This window comes from Miniopterus schreibersii (genome assembly GCF_964146895.1).
Source record: "Miniopterus schreibersii genome assembly, chromosome: 17".
NCBI classification, from domain to species: domain Eukaryota; kingdom Metazoa; phylum Chordata; class Mammalia; order Chiroptera; family Miniopteridae; genus Miniopterus; species Miniopterus schreibersii.
In genome coordinates, this window is record NC_138117.1 from 9,057,415 (window position 1) to 9,080,218 (window position 22,804).

Sequence of the window (22,804 nt, forward strand, 5' to 3'; positions counted from 1 at the left end):
GAAGGTTACGTTGCAGTAGATCATGTGCTGTTAAATTTAGTTATACAGACACTGAAACCCAAAGCACCACAGCCTTCTGCCCGAATGCTTTGTTCTTGTTTTTGTATTTCTTACTATCCATTTAGGCTTGTTAACTATTTGCAGTTTAGAACTAACTCTGTTTAGTGACCATTTCATTTACATATTTAAAGCTTTTTTTCTTTTCATTTATGTAGGTCTTTAAGTGGACTGGAGATAATATGTTTTTTATCAAAGGAGACATGGATTCCCTAGCTTTTGGTGGTGGAGGGTAAGTCTCCTGAACATTTTGCCATGAGATTTGTAAGAAACTTGAAAAATGTATTTGCATTATTTATAAAATCAGTTATCTTTGGAAAGTTTGACATTAGGATCCTAATTTGTATATAATGACTAAGAAAATATCATTTATTTGCAAGAAGGTGCTTAAGTGCAGCATTTGAAACTGTTGGTAGAATATTGTTTATTCATTTTTAAATGCTGTTTAGTTGATTCCCTTTTGATTAAAACCCATGTTATTAGATTACAATGACTCCTTAGTATTTTAAAAAGAAATATACCTTAGAACTTACCCAGTTTTCAAATACCACAGTGCCTTGTTATTTCTCCCAATGTGTAAAAAAGAATTGTTTTCATGTTAGTCTACCCTGGAGACTATTTGGACTGATATTTTAGGCAATAATAGAAATTGTTTTTTCAAAATATTTTAGTTATTGCCCCAACCCCCTACACAAGTTTTCAAGGTTGGTTTTTGTTTTTTCTTGTTTTGTCTTTAACAATATAAGTCCATCAGTAATTTGATTTGATTCTTTTGGCATTGCAAGCACTTTGAGAAACTTTCTTTTTTTCTTTTTTTTTTAAATATCTTTATTGATTTCAGAGAAAGGAAAGGAGAGGGAGAGGGAGAGATAGAAACATCAATGATGAGAGAGTCATTGATCGAGCCCGCAACCTGGGCATGTGCCCTGACCGGGAATCAAACCCCGATCGCCTGGATCCCAGGTCGACGCTCAACCGCTGAGCCACGCCCGGCCGGGCGACTATGAGAAACTTTCTTAACTCTGGTATCCCAGCTTCATTTGTGGTGTTTGGAGGTAGCTTGCTCCACTACCTTCCGGCCTAGACTTCTCAAATAGTGCTTAGCAAACAAATACCAGCTTCTTCCTTTAGTACTTCTCTCTGTCCTTCAAGATCAGACTGAAGTTTGCTAAATAATTCCCAAGCTTATAAAGTGTTACTTATTTGCTTCCCATGGTTGAGGATATTCATTCAGGCCACAGAACTTACTAGCCTGTAAGGATCATTCTGAGTGGTTCTAGCAAACTCTATGGCCACTTCTCTGTAGATAGGTGTTTGGAAGACGTGATTTCAGTGATTAAAAAGTAATTTTGGTTAGTTATTACAGCCTTTTCTGGAGAACATAACTGGGTAACTAAAAACTATGTTATCTTTAGTAGTTGGAATCAGCATATAATGTTTATATGTTCCAATCACACCTTCCTTTTGGTGGGGAAGGAGCAGTCATTTAGCCCTACCCGAAGTGATGGTCTTGCATGTGATTTTGTAAGCTCTGCTGCAGGTCTCACAAGCAAATGACTTAAAATTTCAAGCTGTTAAGAATGCCTTGAGTTGTTGAAAATAGCATACATGGTGTCAGTAGCTGTCTGCCAGAACTAGATTTTAATTATACAACATGACTCCAGCAAACTAAACTAACCTTTGGCTCATTTGGTTACAAATTAAGACAAGTTTACTGTCTTTGAAGAAAGAGAGTACAGGCTCAGAAAATGGGAGCTACAAGGACTTGGTATTCCAGAATCCCAAACAGGAGCCCCAAAGAAGTCAAAATCATGATGGTGATAGACCAAACGTAGGATTTGGAGTCAGATAGACCCAGTTCAGATTCCAGCGTCAACATGCATCACATGTGGGACCTTGAGCACTCAAGTCTAACGTTTCCTCAGCGGTGAACTGGAGATTGAACACTTAACATTAACCCCACATTTTATTTTAGATAATGTAGAACTTTTATGTCTCTGAGCAACTCATGTTAAATATATGGTGGAGCAGAAGTAGGTTTACGTTGCTCATGTGGTAATAATACAATAATTAAATAGTAATACAGGAATAAACTGTGTTTTGTGTACTCACAACTGTAAACCTACTTTTGCCCACCCTGTATTTCTCAGGACTTTCTCGCTGTTAAGCCAGAGTAGTCAGTAGTCTCACTCCTTATGGTCTTCTAGTCTGGCCTGCAGAGGCCCAGGTTTTTAAAGCTGTTCTTAACTTTGTACTGTGAGGTTTTAGTTTGATTGAGTTGTTTATTTTTTTATTTTTTCCTAACAATAAGTCATGTTGCAAACTGTGGGGTTTTTTTTTTTTTTTTTTTTAAGCATTACCCAAATTATACATCACTGATATGTCCTATAAAATCCGCTTTTTCATAACTCAGTTTTGGTTGACTTTATTATGAAATGATTGACAGGGAAGGTTATAAATAGACCATTTGAAAAAGTAGTTTTACAGTTGTCAGTACATGAAACACAGTTTATTCTTGTGTTAAGTATTGTATTGTTTTACATACGAACAACTGTAAACTACTTTTGCCCCACCTTGTATATTAAAACCATAGAGCCAAAAAGAAACACCTTATAACAGGCAAAGAATAACAGAGCCACACTTGTCTCAAAAGTTAATTATATATGAAGTTAATTTTAGAGCTTTCATTTTATCCCTTGATCTGTATAGTAATAGTGACTGTATAATGGGATATGGACTCGAGTTGTTGGATATTGAAATGTCTCATTTAAATTATTTTACAACCTCTGCAATTACTATTTTACAACTTGAGGCATAAGTATTAAGAGATTATTGTTAAAACTATTTTATGTGTTGCAGGGGAGAATTTGCCCTTTGGCTTGATGGAGATCTCTACCATGGAAGAAGCCATTCTTGTAAAACGTTTGGGAATCATACACTTTCTAAGAAGGAAGATTTCTTTATCCAAGACATTGAGATCTGGGCTTTTGAATAAATATAATGCTCTCTGTCTTAGCAGGATACTGGCCCAAACCTGACATGGACAGGCATTGTTTGGAAAGTTCGAGAAGCAATACATTGTAACATGTTACCCGTGCTTTAAAATTAGTCCGTATCACCATTTATTGCACTTATAATTTTGGAATTCATTTTTAAAATCATGTTTCTGCCCCAGAGTTCTTTAGCTGTAGACCGTGGTGTGAGTCCATGCAGTATAAAAGTGTGGGTTTTGTTAGAATTTTGGCAGCATTTTGATCACAGTGACCGCCTCATCTACAATCCATGTTATCAGTCCCCTAAAAGGATGGTGCTCTTTTGTTGAACCTCTTTTGGTTTATTATTTTTAAAATTATATTGATTGTTTTACTAGACCAGTCTAATTGGGGCATTGAGGGAATGAAGACTAGATACCTCTATATCCGTGAGGTTGGCACAGGCAAATTTTGAACATGCTCAACTTGGTCATTCTTAAGAAGGAAAAAACACATGCCACAGTAACGCATACTTTATGGACCCCTGTGTTCTAGTTCTAGTTCACACTACAACATCCTCTTTATTAATTTTGCAGGCACTCTCAATTTCATTTGAATAAAAATGAAATTTGAGGAGAGTTCTGGTTGAAATAGACTGCAGTGCGCATGATCTGCAGGTTTGGGCATATGCTGTCGTCATTGAATTAACTGATAAAGCGTTACAAACTGACAAAGGAGAGTGAGAACTTGGCAGTTCTAGGGGATTTAATGTATCAAGCAAGAAAATATTCTACTTATATATTTGTAGCTTAGCAGGGTATTATACGTACAAAAACTATGAAACATGCATATTTCTTCACCATTTGTGTCAGGTATACTGTTTTATAGTTCTGTTGTTTTGGCCTTATTGCACCAACTCCCAAAACATAGGTTCCTGTTCAAAAGGAAAAACAACTTGTGATTTTTTTTTTTGAGTTACTAGTTACCATTAGCATTTGCTGTTATAAAAGGGCAATGATTATAGTAGACAATATTGTAATTCAGTAGACTTGTTGAATATGCAAACTTACTGTCGAGTGACCTCAAAAAAAAAAAAAAAGATAGAACATACTAGTAGTTCTTACCCTCTTTTGTAGGAAACCAATAATAAGCCATTATGGCAATAATTCATCAGTTAATTTCAAAGCTTCATGTTATGCAAGGAAACTCCTGCTGTTATACATGTGACAGTGACTTTGTGCTGAAATTTCAGCTATTCCAGATAAACATTGTATATTATCTTGTAAATTAATGTTTAAAGGTAGTTTTGTTCTTATAGAAAGTGTTGATTGCCAGGTTGCTTATAGCACTTTAAATTATTCTAAAAATGAAATGATAAGCCAAATATGTTGGCTTAAGTAGTTTTAGTTGTATAGCACTTGAATATATTTAGATCTTTTGAAAATTTAGATAATTATCTAAAAAAGCATAATGCTAATGGAAATAAAAATCTGATGTTCTATTTAATATGCTATTGCTGAATATGAATAGAAAGGCAGGGCATCATTTTCTTGTCTATGTAAAGCTATCTCATTATAACTTAGTAACAATATATAGATTAAGTGTTTACAAATAGGAAATTGTAAATAAATATATTGGGTCCCCCCCCTTTGGTCTTCCACAGCAGTATTATTGTCTTTGTGGAGTTGACTAATCCTACGAAAAAAAAATCCTGGTTGGATTTCAACTACAATAAGGTCATAGTGGTGTATACCAAATAAAATTAAATACATAAATACAAATTTGAGTTTGGATTTATTGAAAATCAATTTATTTTCATATCTAAGAAGTCTTTGATTAAGTGTATTACTATCTTTTAGGTATAAAAAATGCTTCTAATCACGGTGGTGGTGATGGTGGTGACAGTGATGGTGGTGGTGATTGGGGGTGGCGGTGGGGGTGGCAGTGGTGTGGTGGTGGTGATGGAAGGATGCGTTCAAGTAGAGGGAACAGCACAGTTTTCAAAAAGGGAAAGTAAGAGGGCGCTTGATGTGGAGAAGTGCAAGTTAATATTTTTAAATTATATTTTTTTCTTTTTTGATGGGGAATACATAGCAAGGTATGACTAATGTCATAAAGAGGTTTGTTGTGTGCAGTGCCAAGAGATTTAACTTTTTTTTTTAATCTCATAGGCGTAATTAAGAAAATTTGAGTGGAGAAATGGCATGATCAGAGTTCTACTTCACGAAGATCTCTGAAAAATGGATCGGTAGAAAAACTAGAGACAGACAAGTCCCGTTGTGAAGACCAGAGGGAAAATACTGAGGCCAGAAGAAGAGTAATAACGATGGTGGTTAAAGAAGGGGGCTGGATTTGAAAGAGATTTAGGATTCGAATGAGCAGGCTTTGATTCCTGGATGTCAGAAGAGTCAAGGGTAGCTGTCTGTTTTTTTACTTAGAAACTGGGTGTATTATCTATCGAGCTGGGTGATAACACAGAAAGGAGAAAACAGGTGGGGAAGTTAGGTTAGGAATGGACCTGGTTATGTGAGACACTGGGGGGGATTTAATATTCTGTTCTGATGAAAAAAAATTTAAATCAACAACATACAAGTAGATATTGAAGCTATATCCTATGGATGCAATGCCTTTGGAGATTATAGACTGAGTAAAAAGAGAAATCTTGAGATAGATGTGGGGGTGTTTAGAAATATTAAATGACAGGTAGAAGAAAAGGCCCAAAGCTTTCATCTCAAGAAGCTAGAAGGACAATAAATTAAACCTAATGAAAATAGAAGGTAAGACAAAATAAAGATATGTGCAGACATCAATAACATTTAAAACAAATATACAAAACAAAAAATCTGAGAATAATAAACTGTAAACCTCTAGCAAGATCAAGAAAAAGATCACCATTGTTGAGAATGTAAAAGGAGACTTCACTCCAGAGCCTGTAGACCTTAAAGAGATTGGATATTATAAACAACTTTACATCAGTAAACTTGACATTGTAGATGAAGTGGAGAAACATTTTAGAAAATTTATTAAGTCTGATCCAACATAAATTATAATTTTTATGTTATAGAAATTGAATCTGTTTGTTTTTTTTTTTAAAAAAAAAGCCTTCCCTCAAAAATCCCTGGCCCATATGGTTGGTTCCACTGGGTAATTCTTTTTAAGTACTTATAATTGTTTTGAGGCTAGCATGACTTAAACTTAACAATCCCTACAAAAAAATAAAATTCCAGAACCATCTCATACCTATCAACACTTAACTTTAAATGTAAATGTATTGAATGCTTCAATCAAAAGAAATAGGGTGGCTGAATGGATAGCAAAACAGACGTGGGGAAGAAAAGAAGCCCTATGTGTGTGCTGTCTGCAGGCGCCGCCTCAGAACAGGTACACAGACTGAAAGTAAAGGGGTGGAAAAGACGTTTCATGCAAGTGGGACGGGAAAGAGGCTGGGCTAGCAGCACCTGTGTCTGACAGAGTAGGCTGTTGGTGGTACTGAAAGACAGACACAAAAGGCAGGCGCGGAGTGAAGGGGCAGCCTCGTTTCTCAGCGATGGGAGGAAAGAGCCCAGGCGCAGGACTTCCCTCCTGTTGGCGCAAGAGGCCGGGGTGAGCTTGGGAATGAAGTCATAAAACTTCAAAGTACAAAAGTTGAAAGGCATCAAACATTTAGAGGTCCAGAGAGAAGGGGTAAAAATGTACATGCCAACAGCCCAGAAACCCTTAAATATCTTACGGAAAGTTTGGAAAAGGAAAATCCTGAAGATTTGGAAACCAATTGTACAGAACCCATCATTGGAAATTCGGAATTACCAACGATAAAATGCTATTGATAGTAAATTTCATTTATAATTATTTTGTATTATTTTGGTGATTATAAAGATATGAGGACTTTGATGAGTTTATTTGCTCCCTGAGTCCTACTTATTTTTTTTCTCTAAAAGCCCTAAATTTTCAACTGGGCTTTTCAATCATTGAAATTTTAGGACACACATCTGTCACATGGCAGTCATTTTCCTCTAAGGACGCTAGCTCTCTGACTTCGCAGCCACACCTTATTAGAAGAGTGCTCCTTGTAAGCTCTCTCAGAAGACTTTTTAAACTCCTTCCTCAAATTCAGATTGAACTCTGAAGGATCTGTGTCAGTGCCTGAATCAACCAGTGCTGTCCAGAGTGGAATATGAGGAAACTCTGGAAGCCTTGGTCTGACTGTTCCACTGATAGCTGGAAGTAGCCAAGTTGTACTCTATGATTTTGATGTATTCCAAACACATAGTTAAAAATAGTCTAAACACAAGAACAGGAAATACAAGATGATGTCTTTTATTCTTATACCGTATCTTAAAATGTTGACATAGGTTCATGGTTATGATAGTGTACATCTTACATGAAATTCTTATTAATATTGGTCATCAATTCATAATTTAATATAAAAACAAAAATGTACAGACCTTTAAGAAGTCACTGGAACTTTAAGTTTTAAAGGATCATACATGAAAACAAAAGTAATTCCTATAGTAGTTTAATCCATACTTTATATTAAACCTAACACCTAACAATTATGAATGTCTCTATTATTTTGAGGTATTATAATTTGACATTAATTTCTGCATTTAACACCAAAGTGCCATATAATTTAGTAATTTTTATTGAATTCAGTAAAAATTATCTCACATTTTATTGTTTGTAGAATTCTATAAGGCACATTAAGTCTGGGAAAAAATGACAAGTAGCAGGTTAGTGTCAAGTTTCTCTTTGGCATCATATTAGACTAAACTTTTCACTGTGGCAGAATTAATATTGCTCTTCTATAATTTTCAGATATTTTATAAAGTTTGTTAGAATATGAAGAAAATGTACATGAACATTCCACTTTATTGTAGAATTTTCTATATTACTAGTTCATTATATTTTGACATAAATGTAAGCAGCAGGACATATTACAGTTTTGAGAAAAAATAAACTCCAAGAAGTCCTACAAGGGCAGGTAAAATTGATCTCCCACCTTCTCTGTTGGTTCTGAGACCACCGCTGATGTCTGTTTTTCATGGGATTTGCACAAATGAAAAGCACAGCTAATTTAGGAAATTTATGAAATAAATCATAGGCCCACGGACAAATCTAAGCAATTACATTATCTTATTTGAAAACTTAATTTTTTATTTGTGTGTCTATTTTGTAAGTGATGCTATGGTTAACATGAAAGTACAAAATCAAGCTTAGAAAATTTTAAGATTAGTTTTGCCGAACTTAATGGAATTCTTTTTCCCCCGAAAAATGACATAATATGTGCTGCTGCTATTTACCTAAACTCAGCATTCTTCTTGTTATAGTAATTATTTCATTAAAGATCTATTACAATGTCTGCAATGAATAGCCAGATATTTTTGCCTAAAAGGGTAAGTGGAATTTCAAAATCTTCAAACTTCCTCAGAAACAGAGTGCCAAAAAAGTCATTCGTGTAAAAAATTGTTTAGCATTTCCTAACTTGTGACAGAGCGTTTGCATTTTAGTTTTTACTCCATCAGCAGTTCGCATTAAGACAACAGTGGGTCCGCGCGTTCACTCGAGCAGAGTGATCACAACATGGTCGTCCCGGCCTTGCCACAGCATCTCGCCCTCGAAGTCCACCAGCCCGTGCTTCCTGGCGCGCATGAGGATGCCCACTACCTTGTCCGAGATGCGGACGTACCTGTCGAAGAGATCCCCGAACGTCACCTGGACCTTGCCGTCGCGGCGGTGGCGGGCCATGGTGCGGATGATGAAGCACATGTCCGTGATCTCCCTGTGGATGTGCTCCTCGGCCCGCCTGGCCCTCTCGGCCGTCTTGGTTCCCTCCTTGGGACGCCCGTAGCCTTCGTCCCCCTTGTGCAGGCGGCTGGACATGGCCAGCTGGTAGTCAAACTCCTCGCTGAAAGGGTTCAGCTTCTGGGACTGTATGTGTTCGTCAGCCCACTGCTGCCACCTCCCTTTCAGGTCGTGCACTTGGCTGTGTTTCCGCTGGGCCTTGCGGTTGAGTTTCTCGGTAAATCTGTTTGCCCTAAAGGGGAGAGAGCGAGAGGGATCAACACACTGATATTCTACCACACAAGGGCTGCTTGCTCGTACTTTCTGCACTTACGCGTCATAATGGGAGCCTCTAGTTTTTTTCATTATAAAAGAAATATAAGCACAATACAAAGAAATTAGAAATGAAAGAAGAAAAATACCATTGTTTTTAGCTTGGTAGATGCCCTTCTAGATTATTTTCTCTAAATAATAGTAAGGTTTTAAGCACCATAAAATAATACTAAACTATTTTAAGAAAAAAGCTTCCTTACACAAATGTAATGCAAATACATGTACCTTAAATTGCATACTGATGACATTTTAGAGCTGGAATCGTGAGTGTATCAAGGGAATCCACTTTATGTTGATCAGAAACCAGCTGTTTCTCCGCAAATAAGGCTTATGCCAGCACACACGCATCGTAACATTCACTCTCCTAGATTTTCATCTATGGATTTTTAATGAGAGTGTATCTATATTAGTGTCAGTGGTGTACCAGGAATTTTAAAATATCTAATTGTATAGATAGAAGACACTGGCTGGCAATAATAACACTTATTGAACACAATGCTGGCATTCTCGGGCTAAAGTCAGTGCTTCCCACTGTGCCATGCTGCTGCTCAGCAGGTAAATGAGGTGTGTGTCAAATGTGTGTGTCCTTGCAATTTGGAATGCATTTTTTTATTTTAAAAAAAAATACCAGCGTTGGAAAGTGTAGCCCAGTAGCGGCCTGAGTGCAGGCCTAAGTTTAAAACGGGCAATTTGTCTTTAAAAGACTTGCCTGTCATTTCTGCATCTCTAATCCCCTAGACTTTTTCCCCAGATCTCTCTGCCTTCGAGAGTAAGCATGATGTGTTAGACTATCTGAAAGAGCTCCGTACTCCTCAGCCTCGCAAGTGGCCCACCCTTCCTCTCCCCAACACCCAGTGGCCTCATCTGGAAGCAGTGGGGTTGGAGGTGGAGAGCAGCTGGGAATTTGCTTGGGAGAGTGGCCTGCCTGAACTAAGCAGCCCCTCCTGGCCGCACTCTCACAGTTTGCTTTTCAGAACCCAGGAACTGTTGCAGATGTATTTTCACTATACAGATTCACCTCCTGAAGCCTGGTTATCCAAATGCAGGAGGCTGATAGACGGAGAGGGCGCCCTACGTATTTGTATTAACATTGTTTTCTAAGAGGAATGACACCCACTAGAGGGCGAACTTTCTTTAATTCCCACACTATGTTTCCAAAAGTCCTGTCCTATTACAATGGATTTCAGACTGGGAATGCGCTGCTACATACAACGCTGTTCTTTGCAGCCACATGGGACAATACGTACGTCACAGGATTATAAACGTTAAAAGGGAAAAGCATGTAAAATACCCATAGTGCACACTAAATGCACGAGGGTTGTTAAAATGATCTAAGTTTGCCATTTCGTTTTTCTTGAAAGCTTGCGATATGATAGTTCTAATTCTTTCAAAACACCTGTGAAGTCACACACTGGAAGACAGACAGCTCTTTGTCAAATTAGGTAACCAATTTTGTATTTTCTGGTGGTTTCATACATAAAACTTGCAAAACACGCCTACACATCTAACTGTTCTCGGGGAGTCCGTTAAAGGCACTCATCACATCAGAGACGCTTCCCATGTTGTGATATCCTGGGTTGGGGACTGAGATACCCTGACTTTCTAGTATGTGGAGGTGGAATTAAGTGTCTTGAAATAAAGCATGTGTTTCTTGTCTGAATAAGTGGTAGTTTGAGTGTGTGGGTTGTGTATGTCTGTGTATTTAGCACTTAAATAGTTTAGGATTGTGGTATTTTAATTACCTAGCTCTAATAGCATTTCTCTTTGTTTACAGGTGACAGTTTTTTTCTGAAAGTTTGGAAAGGTGCTAAATACTAGAATATGTGAATAACAGCTTTCGTCTATTGGGCCTATGTGGCCGGTACTGTGCTAAGTACTTGGCAGCCTCTCACTCACTTCTCTCAATACTATAGGATCTATCCCAAAAGATTGCTGTTGCCATCATTTTACAAAGGAGGAAATGGACTTGGGAAAATAATCAGGTGTGTGCGGAGAACATTTAAGATCTCTTAGCAGCTTTCAAGCATGTGGTACAGCATTGTTAGCTACAGTCAGGGCAGAGCTGGCATCTGAACCTGGGTCTGACTTCAGAGCCTGCTCTCAAGGTAGCCAGCCGCCTCCTGCCTGGTTACAGATCAGAGGTCTGTGTTCCATGGGCACTGTTTGGGGAGAGAGGGCTCCTGATAAAATTTAGACTGATTTGGGACAAAGGAAAGGCCTCTCCAATCGACCTACCAGCAAGCATTTTTTTCTCTACAGAGAAGCCAGTTTACTAATTATACAACTGATCTTACAGTTTTACCCAGAGCACACACCACCCCTCTCTGGTGGTTTCACTTTTGTTGCGGCTAAAACTTGAGTGTTCAGTTCAAGCAGGGAGGAGAAACAAAGCAACGCAGGCCCCCTACCCAAAGGTCCTGGGGGAGCCGGGCGCCGCCCCTTCAGCTCTGGGGCCTTCCCCAGGGACCTCCCGGCTCCCCGGGCTGCCGGGCGTGCATGCACTTACGGGGAGGGCAGGGGGCGCTTGATTCTGGCAGCTGCCACCTGCCGTCCATCCTGCTCGGGCCTGTCCTCGCTGTCCCCTCCGTAGCCACTGTCCTCCGTGTCTATGCTGTCGCTCCTCCCCGTGGGCTCGTCCTGCTCCATCTCCTTCCAGCCCCTGGTCAGCTCCGACACCAGGCGGGCGCACCTCCTCCTGCGCGTCGGGGAGCCGTGGCTGTGGAGGAGTCTGTCAGCGGCGTCCTCGGGCTCCCCGGGCTCAGGCGTGTCACCGTCCTTCTCGTATCTGTGGCTGAGGTGGCTCACATCGCCTGCCCTCTCGTACGCTTTGCTGACCACTGTTTTGGTCACCTCTTTCCTTTTGATGTGGGGGACCTCGGCGCCCTCTGAGCTCTGTCCGTCTCCGTGCCCCTCCGGCTTCAGGGAGGGAGGCTTCGGGGCACCCTGAGCCTTCTGGTGGGGCGTGGGGGGTGCCACTGCCTTAGGATCCTGGGGTGAGTCCTGGGTCCCTCCCGGCAGCCAGCCCGCGGGCTCCTGGGCCTGCCTGGTACTGTTCTCGTTTGCCCACTGCTGCCAACCTCGGGCCAGGTTGATCACCAGGGTGGCCGTGTGGATCTTCCGGAGGGCGCTCTTGGCGGGCCCCTCCCCTCTTTCATTTTCTCCGGGTGTCATGCTTCCCTCCTCTTCTGTGCTGAGAGCCGGGGCACCCACAAAAAGGAGTGGGGGCCCGTGGGGTGCGTCCGACTTAAATAGAAGCAGGGTGTGGGGTGGGGAGAGTTTGGTGACGACGAAAGTATGCGAAGCATCTCTTGCCAGGACGTGGTGCCTGCCCCCTGATGCTGTTCTTTTTTTAAACCCTGACGGCTCCAGTTTCATCACAGCAGAGGGATCTCCGCGGTAAAGGACAGTGATCTGCTCTCTCCCCTTCTTCTCCAGGTGCCAGCGTGGAAATGACTAGATCTGATCATGTGCTCAGCCTTATGTTTTTCTTGACCTTAAAATATGGCCCTACCATTTATAGAAGCATAAAATATGTGCACAAGTTGTACTAGGGACATTATAGGTGTGGGCTCATTTAAACCTCAACAGCCCTCAAGATAGCTCTTAGTCCCATTTTACCACCGAGCGCGATGAAATCCAGCTTCCCAAAGCTAGTATCTGAGATTCGAGCCCAGAGCCGTCTGCTTCAAAGCTCTACCTCTGTCCATTCTGCTGATCAGAGATCCTAAGTGGCCTTTTTCTGTTTCCTTCAATTCCATTCAGTACAGACCTTAGAAGTCACCTCATCCAACCTCCATTTTCCAGATGAGAACATTGAGGCCCAGATGAAAGGGGGGTGACAGCAGACATGTTTTCTAGTCCCGGGTCTGAATTACTGTATAAACAAATCATATTAGCTGAAGAGGGTCAACATTTTGGTCCAATTATTTTCTAAATCTTTAAGACCTACACATACATTGAATTACATAGATTATTATGAAACAATAATTCTTTTCAAATTTTGTTAAAAATGACCATTTAAAGACACAAAATAAGTCAGTGCTATCAGAAGCAACCCCTGCCTTATCTTCTGTTTTTAATAACACAACCTTCTTTGCAGAAAAAAACCCACTCTTTCGATTCTCAGAGCAAAGACGGAAATACAGTTTTTTAAAAGATGGGATAGGTAGGCCATCTGGACGGAAAAGAACCATCTGTGATGTGTACTAAACCAGGTAAAATGCTCAGAGCTCAGCACTGAATGTTCTTAAAGTAAGACAAATATATTTTCTTCATAGAGCAGTTCTATAGACTTTAATACTGTACCCTTTTCTCCAGCCTTGGCCTGCAGGTAACCATGCTGATAAACTGCTAAGAGCATACAAACAGGTATGAAAGTTAATTGCTTCTGGTAGTAAGACCACTTTATTTTTTAAAATGATGCCAGTTTTCTCATCATGGAGGTCATTTACCTCCTAGGATTAAAAAATTAGGGAGCGGTTTTAATCCCCTACCTAGAAATCTGTCACGGGTTCAACATTATCCGATGTTAACGGAGTTCCAGCAATGCACAGTCAAAAATCCCTCTCGATTAATTAAGAGGAAATTGGAGCACAGGAAAGAAAGCTGTTGCAAACAAAGATTTAAGCTGAAGTCTGACATTTCTGGCGTTCGTTCTTGTTGTGTGGATACTCAGCAGACTCTGGTTCCCGTTGAGACTCCCTTCGCCGAGCTCGGAACGCCTTGGGAAGGAATGGGGTTCCTTAGAGGCGCCCGCGAGCTTAGTCCAGGATCAGGCTCATAGACAGTTTTCAAAGGGACTTTTCTGCTTCGCTGGCCACACCTGCTGCACATTCACTTCTGATAGAGGGACGACAGATGGAGACAGCCAAGTGTTGTTTAGTCTTTCGGGCACCGCAGTCAGCTGCCGGGGCCTGGGGCTATCAGCACATAGCCTTGGCAGAAACAGAGGCCTCTCCTAGAAGAACCTGGTTCTTCTTCTGAGATGTCCCCCCCCACGGCGACTGTGGCCCTTCATCCATACTTGTGCAGAAGGGAGTGGGCTTTCCTGCCCTAAAGCAAGACCTGTTTGCCACCTTCTGATCACCACAGGAATGTTTTCCCTCCCCCCTGGAGCTAGGTCTAGAGTCTGAGGAGCGGAGTAGCCTTCTACCTGAATGGCAGGTGTAAAAGATAAAGTCCCAAGAACAGAGAGAGTGAAATAAGTAGTTTACGGTGCGGGTTTTCTATAAAACCATGAGATTAGAAACTAAGTGAACTCGCAGACCTGATGAATGGAGTTGGTACCACCCAAGAAATTCCTCATAAGTGTGGAAGTTTTGGAAAAAAACACTAGTTATGATTTGAGCATATGGGCAATAGCAGGGAGAGTGGGGTGTGAACCCACTTCTCCGCAGGTGGACCCTGACTTCCAACCCTCATCACCGGCTCCCCGACCTCACTCAACAGACCCTGGAAACCTGTGCTTGCTCAAAGCTCATGTGAAACGGTAACACTTTGATCCTTTCTGCATAAGCTGAGCCCTTGTTCCGTTTCTGAAAGGTGGGAATGAAGAGACGTCCATGCGAGCGGCTGCTTTCAGCTGCACTTTTCCCCATGCCTGTGCGCGGGACGCCGTGGGCAGGCTGGACGGCGGGCACAGGGGGCCCTCCAGGCCCTACTTTCAGGGTGCTGCCCCTCTAGAGGGGCAGACACGCGCACGGCTGCCCACGGCGTCCCGCACACATAATTTATTTTCTCTAAGATTCAGTTTCTTTATAAGATTGGCATTATCAGAGCATTTACCTCCTTGAGTCAGTGTGGGGTTTAAATGAGTCAACACGTGAAGCACTTAACACCATGCCTGGCACGTGCAAACTCTCAATAACTGGTTATTGTTATTAATATTTTGATTTTGAGGCCTGGAGTTAGAGAATTAAAGCTCCTTAAGTAGTTCTGTTTGACCAAGGACAGGATTAATACCAGAGCCGTAGCAGGGTGTCTTCAGGTGGAAGGGTCAAGTGAAGTCACTTGTAGGGAGTGGAGGCTTCAAGGGGAAGCTTATTTATAGTGTTTTATTTTAAGATACTTTATAGTGAGGCTCTTAAGGCAGTGTCTAAAAGGTCTCCCTCACCCTGGTGAGGGTCACATGAGGTCTCAGTTACTCGGTAGTGATAACCAAAGAGTTGAGCACAGACTGGTGCCTCTTGGAATATAGAGCTCAGTGGTTTACAGTCACTGAGGATCACGTTAGGATCTTAAATCACATTGGGATCACCCATGGAGCTTTAAAAACTACAGATTGTGAAGTGCTGTCTCTGGAAACAGGTCTGGGGTGAGGTCCTGGCACCACTTGAATCTAACATGACCTCAGGATTGAGACCCATGGTTCTAGCTTCTAGAGAGCTGTGGGTCCGGCAGACACTCAGCATGCATGTTTTAAGCATGTAGTGACCAGTAGCATGGGTCCAGGCAGATTGGTTTTGCATTCTAGATCTCCTTTCAGAATCTGTGTGCCCTTGGAGAAGTTACTTAACTTCTCTGATACTCTACTGCCTTGTCTGAAATGGCAATAATATTATTTTCCCCCCTGATGTCTGTGAAGCATCGTTTGAACATTAGAACACTCACTCCTCCTTCAAATGCTTTCTTCGCTTGACTTCTAGAACAAAGCACCCTCTTGGTTTTCCTCCGACATCGATGGCTGCTTCCTCTCAGTGTCCTCTGCTGGTATCTGCTCCCCTTCCCAGCTCCTAACCCTGGTGTGTGAAGCTCAAAGTCAACTTTGTTCTACCAGTTGCACAGGCCAAAAACCATGAAGTAATCTTTGACTCTGTCTTTTCTCATAACCCAAATTCAGTCAAGGGATATGTTGCATATACCTTGAAAGGTGTCCAGAATGTACCATTTCTCACCATCTTTACAGCCATCAAACTCCCCACCTCTGCCTACCTGGACCATTTGCAGCTCAAGCCACCATCAATTCTTGTGTGAATTATGCATAGTCTCCTTAACTGATCTTCCTGCTCCCACCTTGTCCAGTCTGTGCTCAACATTAGCCAGATCCTTCAAAAACATAAGTCAGAGCCTATCACTTTGGTACAAAGGGATGGTGTGTGGGAAAGAGTAGAGACTGAGATGATTTTTTTTTTCTATCCAAAGAACCCCACCACCTCCAAGGGCAGGATGTTTGGGGGTCTCTGTAGGCGCTCTGGTCTCTTTCCCACCCCCTTTACACATATTAATTTGGAGAAACTGGTAGGACATTCAGGGTAAGTTGTTCAGTAGGCAGGGACTGGAGCTCAGGGGAAAGGTCTGGGCTCTTATAAAGATTAGGGCATCGTTTTGGATCATGGATACTCAAGTTTGCCACATCACAGAGTCAACAAGAGTTACATGGGCTCAAACCCAGGCCCTGTGAATGACTGTGCTCCAACAAATTCCTTTTCTCCTCCTTGCGCTCCACCCCCACCTTGAAAAACAGAACTTCACAGCTTGTGACACTGCTCTCTAAACAAGGAGATCTAATTATAGAGTTCCTTAGCTCTGACTTTTATCTGATCCTGTAAAACTTTCCTTTCCTTAATAGCCAAGTGTCTCTACGTGACCTGATGGAGGTGTTAGCTAACTCTACTGTGGTAATAATTTTGCGGCATCTAAGTGTGTCAAGCCAACACATTTACAGCTTAAATTTACACAATGTTATTTGTCAGTTGTATCTCAGTAAATCTGGGGAAAAGGTATCTTCAGAAAGTAGTCTACACTCCTTAACTTATGACTTCCTTTTCATTTTTCAACTCATTCAACTCACAATTCTGATTTTTGCCCTGAAACTCAATTTAGTCAAGGTCATGGATGACTTCTTCATTGCCAAATCTCAACCTCTATCTTCAGTTAAATACAACCCAGATGTCCTACAGACTCTGCCACATGTGTAATTTCTGCCGAAAGTAGCTGAGATTGGTTGGAATCCATGGAGCAGGAAGTCAAGGAGGGTTCAAGAAGGCTTGGAGGTGGTGGGTTGTAGGACGACTTTGTAAAAAAACGTTTTATGAAAGGAAGAGATCCACCATCTAGTGAGAAGCTGCATGGCTTGTTTGCTACAGTGAGTGCAGAAATCTGGTGCCAGACAATGAAAATCCTTCTAAACTTTGACTTTGAAAACAGTGGGTTTAAAGAGGTAGAGGCAGTAAGGTGACAGAGAGAATTGCGTGGACACACTATTTCTGTAGGTAACAGTCCATCTCTGTTGTACCAATAGGACATCCTTTGGAGTATAAGACCCGGGAGCTATTCTGGTGACCTCATCCCTCCTCACAGGAACTTTCTTAAATGCTCACTTATTTAATAATGTAAAATCTGTTTAAAAGGGTAAAATATCAACCCAAAGACACTTTAAGAAAAACATGTGGAAAAGTACAGTAAAATTACCAACAAGGAATACTTACTGGAAAAATGTAGCCACAGAACAGATGGCAAGACAGTTAAATAAATTATTGTATATTTACACAAATGATGACACTCTAGCCAACAGTGCAAAACTAAGTAAGGAAACTTTCAGGTAAAGAAAGTTAATCTAACAGAAAGCTCTAAGATATATTAAATTAACAAAGCAAGATGTAGCATAATATACTGCCTTTTGTATTAAAGAAAAAAAATAACAATATATGTTCAAATTTCCTGCTCTATCCATGAAGAAAATCAAGACGGATTCAGAAAACTCTGACACCAGGGTTGTAGGGGAAACGTTTGCTCGACTGACTCCCTTCCCTTTAGGTCTTGGCTCATCCCCCTTCTCAGCCTGGTTGAATGTGAAGGCCGTGAAGACGGTTGTTTTTGTCTGTTTACTGACGTATCCCAAGCACTGAGAACAGTACACAGCAGGCACTCAAGGAATATTTGGTGAGTGAATGAATGGGTGGTAGGAGAGGGAGACTTTAGTGCATAACTTTGTATATTTTTATAACAAACCAATGCCCTGACCAGGTAGCTCAGCTCATTAGAACATCATCTGAATACAGCGAGGTTTCAGGTTCATCCCCGATCAGGGCACGTGCAGGAGGCAACCAGTGAATGCATGAGTCAGTGGAGCAACAAATCAATGCTCCCCTCTCTCCCTTCCCCTCTATAATATCAATCAATAAAAATAATAAACTTATTTTAAAAGTAAATTAAAAACAAAACAACAATCAGATTTATTCCTATTTTCTCCATTTCAAAATGTGTAGAACTCATTGCCCATTTCCATGATTACTTTTTTATTAGACTGGGGCTGAAAATACTGGGTTGCTCTAAATTTTCCAGGGCCACCTCTGTATGTCCCTAAATGAGGGTGGGCTCCAGATCCTCCTCAAAGTCCTGAAAAAGAGCCACAGGGATGAATTCAGTCTGGTCTGGCCCCTTTCAAAGGGATTGACTTGCCACGGCCTCCTCTGCATGCTCTCCGAGGATTCCAGGCTTGCTGTATGTACAGGCTCTGCTCCCCAGACTTGCAGCTATTTCCATGGTCCAGTTCAATGAGCCATCGTAATACTACACATGGGCATTATGAATGCTGGAGGTACAGAGACAAATCAGGCAGTGCCCGTGTCCTCTTAGAGCTCATAATCTCTTCAGAGATTCAGGCACACGTGTTAATTACAGGGGACTCCACAAGTTGTCCACCTAAGGATTTTTGTTCCCTACGTATGTATTATTTTGCTAGGGCTGCTGTAACAAATTGCCACAAACTTGGTGGTTTAACACAAAAATTTATTCTCTCAATTCTAGAGGGCAGAGTCAGAAATCAAGGTGCTGGCCTGGTCAGGCTCCCTCTGAAGTCTCCGGGAGAGGACCTTCCGTGCCCCTCCCAACTCCTGGTGGCTCCAGGCTTCCTTGGTTTGTGGCTCCATCACTCTAGTCTCTGCCTCTTGTCTTTCCAGGGTCATCTCCTCTGTGTCTCCATCTTTCCCTCTTCTGTCCATGTGAAATCTCCCTCTGCCTTTCTCTTATATGAGGACACATCACTGGATTTAGGACCCACCAGAGAATCCAGGATATCAACTCAAGCTCCTCAAATTAATTACATCTGTAAAGATCCTTTATGCAACATTCACAGATTCCTGGTGTTAGGATGTGAGCATATCTTTGTGGGAGCCACCACTCACCCGTATGGCCCCCTTGCAGGGTGCTCTCCTTTCCTGTAGCATCCTGTTGTGCTTTTAGTCTCCTCTGTTTGCATCACGCAGGCTGACTTCGAATCAAATTAAGCGTAGTCATCAGCTAGCTGTGTGACCTTTGAGGATACGTGACTTCCCTCAGCTCCCTGAGTTCTCTCTCCAAATGGGAAGCATAACTGTGCGTTTGCCAGGATTGCTGGAAGATCAGAGGGGACACGGATGCTCACTGTGGTCATTAGCACCTGTGGCAGCAGAGACGGGACAGCTCCGGCTCTTCATTGAGTGGTTTTACAAGGAGGCATTTATCTTGTCCTGCCTTCAGTGTCCCAGTGCCAAGGTAAGCACTGGAGACTCGCTCCGATCTCGGGCACGGGCTCTGCTTTGACACCTTGCAGCTAGCTGGCAGGCAGTTGGAAAATTCACTCTTTTAAGTTTTAGGTCACTGGCAGGAGGTCAGAGTTATGTAATTTCAGAACCCTCTGACAAGCTTACCTTCAGGTTTTTGTGGGGGTTTTTGCTGTCTTTTTTAAACAGAGAATGGAACTTACTCAAAGGGTCAAAGGAAGCCCTGTGGGCGGGTGCGCTGTTCAGCACCTGCCTGCCATCGACCACCTGTACCCCACGGGGAGCGAGGAGAGGCCGCCTGAGAGCTCAGTTCAAGCCCAGGGTCTAAGCAGCCTTTCTAAAGGAAGGGAGATAACAGCTTCCTGTCTGGGAGGGATTTACTGAAAGAGAAACTTTCATTCACATCTTTACTCTTTTCAGGAGACGAATTTCCCCCTATCGAGTCCAGGGAGAGTTCTCTGTAGTTAAGTAAGATGTACCAAATCCTTGTCTGGTCTTCAAGGTAAACAAGGAACATTTAAAACCTGTACTACCGTGGAGGCTCAATTTAAAAAGTAAGGAAAGAAGACTCTTTTCTCATTTAGGGAGGGGAGTGACGGTTGAGAACATAAAACAACACTCATCCAACACTCCCCGGCGAGCAAGACCTGAGCCAGAGCAGGCCGTCCCTCCTCGGCAGTGTGCGTGCAGCCCTGGCCACCTGACAAGTATGCGAAGTGGTTCAGAGCAGGGGTCAGGAGCTCAGGCTGCTGATTCCTGCCTTTATGGGGTCTTGGTCCCCGCACCAGCCAGGGGCATCAGCATCGCTGGGGAGCTTGTGGAAATGCAGACTCTCAGGCCCCGGCCCAGACTTGCTGAGTCGCAGTCTGCACCTAACAAGAGCTCCAGGGGGTTGCTGTGTATTAAAGTTAGAGCAGCACTGATCCCGTGTGGCAGGCAGACCCGGGGCGACCCCCATAAGGACCACCTCCTGGTGTGTGCGCCTTTGAGTGCGGGTGGGACTTGTGTCTTACTTCTCACCCGTAGGATGTGGTCAAGGTAAAGAGATTTTGTAGATATAATTAATGTCTCAAATTGGTTGAATTTGAGTTAAAAGGGAGAGTACCCTGGGTGGGCCTGACTTTATCAGGTGAACAGCCCTTGAAGGAGGGACTGAACCTTCCCTGAGGTGAGAGGCTCCCCTTCCGGCTTGATGATGTAAGTGGCCATGTGGGAGAAGCCACCTGGCAAGGGATGGCTAGTGGCCTCTGGGACCTGAGGGCAGCTTCCAGCCAAAAGCCAGCAGAAAGGGAACCTCTCCATCATAAGGCTGCAAGGAGATTGCTTCTCCCAGTCACCTGAGTGACCTTCCCCTGCTGAGCCTGGGGATGACTATGAAGCCCAGCTGGCACCTTGGCCACAATTTGTTATATCAATAGAAACCCAATACGTCGAGGGCAACATATTTATCCACTTTGTTTTAGTTTGCCTAAATGTAAAAAAGGGCGCAAAACTAGTATTAACCATGGGATTATTGTGCAGATGAACGTGTAATAAATGTAAAGAGCTCAAACTGTGCTGGGTAAACATGGTAACTGCTTCAAAGTTGTGTTATTATAGCATATCTCCAATATGAAGAAATACATGGTTATAATTCCCTGTCTTCTGAAAACTGCTTTTTAATGAGACTGAAGCCACATAGACGAAGTGACTGAAGGAATGAAGTTGTATCTCGTGTGTGTGAGCTTCCAGGACATCCCAAGTGTGCCTTTTGAATTTCCGTGGGTAAACATGTAAAAGCTGCCAGAGCCTATGGAGCTTCTTGCGTTCGGTCTGTTCACTAACGAGGATCTATCTGAGCGCCTCCTGGTTCCGACGCGAAGTGGAACACGTGCGTCTTATCTTCATTTTACAGACAGGTTAGTGGAGCTGTGGAGGAAATCATCTTTGCATGTTGTAGGAGAAATACGGGACATAAATGGAATTGAAATCTAGCAACTGGATTCAAGCTCAGGTTCTCCAAACACCGGAGGCCATTTGTTATGCGGCACCGACAGGCTCAGGTGGAGTATGGAGTGTGGACAGACATCTCCCGGCGCAAATTCCAACACTTGTTTCTTTCTTCTGTCTGCCCCCCTAACCTGCCAGTCAGTGAACCATCCGTTTGTTTCCCTTTGACAGAACCTTTGCTCTGGGGCTTTCGAAACGTTACTTCTGATTACAGGCCCTCTTGCAGGTCTGCGTGATGCAGAAGCAACCGCAGGCCCCTGAGCCTTTGAGTAGCAGCAGGGTAGCTGCTATCGTGACGGTAAAATCAGAATGGGAGAGGAATGCGACCCCCTTTGCTGAGACGTAATTTCATCGTTTAGCCCCTACCCGAATCTTCCTGTGCAATGTAGTCCAACCATTAACTTTCCCAGTGTCCCTGTCATTCATTGTCAATGCCGGTGTTACCATCTCCTTGGAACGCCCTTGTGTGTTGTATTTAAAACACTGTTCAGACACTTTTATTACGATGCCTGTTCAGGAGACTTGTGTCTGGCAGCTCCTGTTAAATCGCTCTTTGTTTCGAAGCCCAGTCTGCCTTCGGGAGTGCTTTCTGTCCCTAGGAAGGACACTCACATTTGCTTCTTGGCAAGTAGCACAGATGAGGTCGCTCTATAAGGGAACTTTCATAGATCACCCTCTCCCACCACTTCTTCCCCCAGAAACCTTCTCTAAGCCTCTGAAGGAGGAGACAGGGAAGCGGGTTTACCTCCCCCAGCCCCTTTTCACTTTCCCTTCCTTTATCGGCTGCGGGTTTAGGTTCTGCTGCTGATGCCAGCGGGCTGTTCTCACCGCCATCTGCCGAGGAGGCAGCTGAACTGAGAAAACTGCATCCGCAGATAGTCAAGATAATGTAATAGAATATATATTTTTTGTTATTCATTAATCAATTTAATATGACAGTCTTGATATTTACAAGTTGCATCTCAATTAATATACAGGTATCTGCATTTATATATATAAATATTTATGTCCTTGTATTAGAAGTCCTTGGATTTCTAATGTACTCTAACCCTACGATCCAACATCAGTGATAATTTTTTTATTGTGTTAAGAAATAATGAGAAGAGAATATTTTTAACCCATTCAAAAATACCTGACTTAGGGTTAGTAAAAAAAGAGTGAGCATAAATTTTCCTTAAGCACATTATTAGG

The 22,804-nt window shown here is 42.4% G+C and overlaps 2 protein-coding genes across 22 annotated transcripts in view; one reads left to right on the plus strand and one right to left on the minus strand.

Annotated features, from left to right (window-relative positions):
• OXR1 (oxidation resistance 1) overlaps nucleotides 1–3,450 on the plus strand; it is a 185,102-nt gene extending 181,652 nt beyond the window's left edge. For all 21 annotated transcript variants that reach the window (XM_081117071.1, XM_081117067.1, XM_081117075.1 and 18 more), the window contains 2 exons: nucleotides 216–289; nucleotides 2,917–3,450. In XM_081117071.1, the coding sequence (XP_080973197.1) occupies nucleotides 216–289; nucleotides 2,917–3,052 (210 nt within the window). In that variant the 3' untranslated portion in view covers nucleotides 3,053–3,450. The remainder of the gene's footprint in view (nucleotides 1–215; nucleotides 290–2,916) is intronic.
• A 1,350-nt stretch (nucleotides 3,451–4,800) lies between these two features.
• ABRA (actin binding Rho activating protein) lies at nucleotides 4,801–12,559 on the minus strand. The gene is made up of 2 exons (XM_081117078.1): nucleotides 11,650–12,559; nucleotides 4,801–9,063 (listed from the first exon to the last, which is right to left on the minus strand). Exons 1-2 carry the CDS (start codon nucleotides 12,516–12,518, stop codon nucleotides 8,586–8,588), a joined length of 1,347 nt encoding a protein of 448 aa, XP_080973204.1. The 5' UTR covers nucleotides 12,519–12,559; the 3' UTR covers nucleotides 4,801–8,585.
• Nucleotides 12,560–22,804: the final 10,245 nt, after the last annotated feature.

Bases quoted from the DNA above. Each gene is read 5' to 3' on its own strand.
- ABRA (XM_081117078.1), bottom strand. From the start codon at position 12,518: ATGAAACTGGAGCCGTCAGGGTTTAAAAAAAGAACAGCATCAGGGGGC. The intron at 9,064-11,649 runs GTAAGTGCATGC...TCTCCCCTTTAG, and splicing joins AAGCGCCCCCTGCCCTCCCC to GGCAAACAGATTTACCGAGA.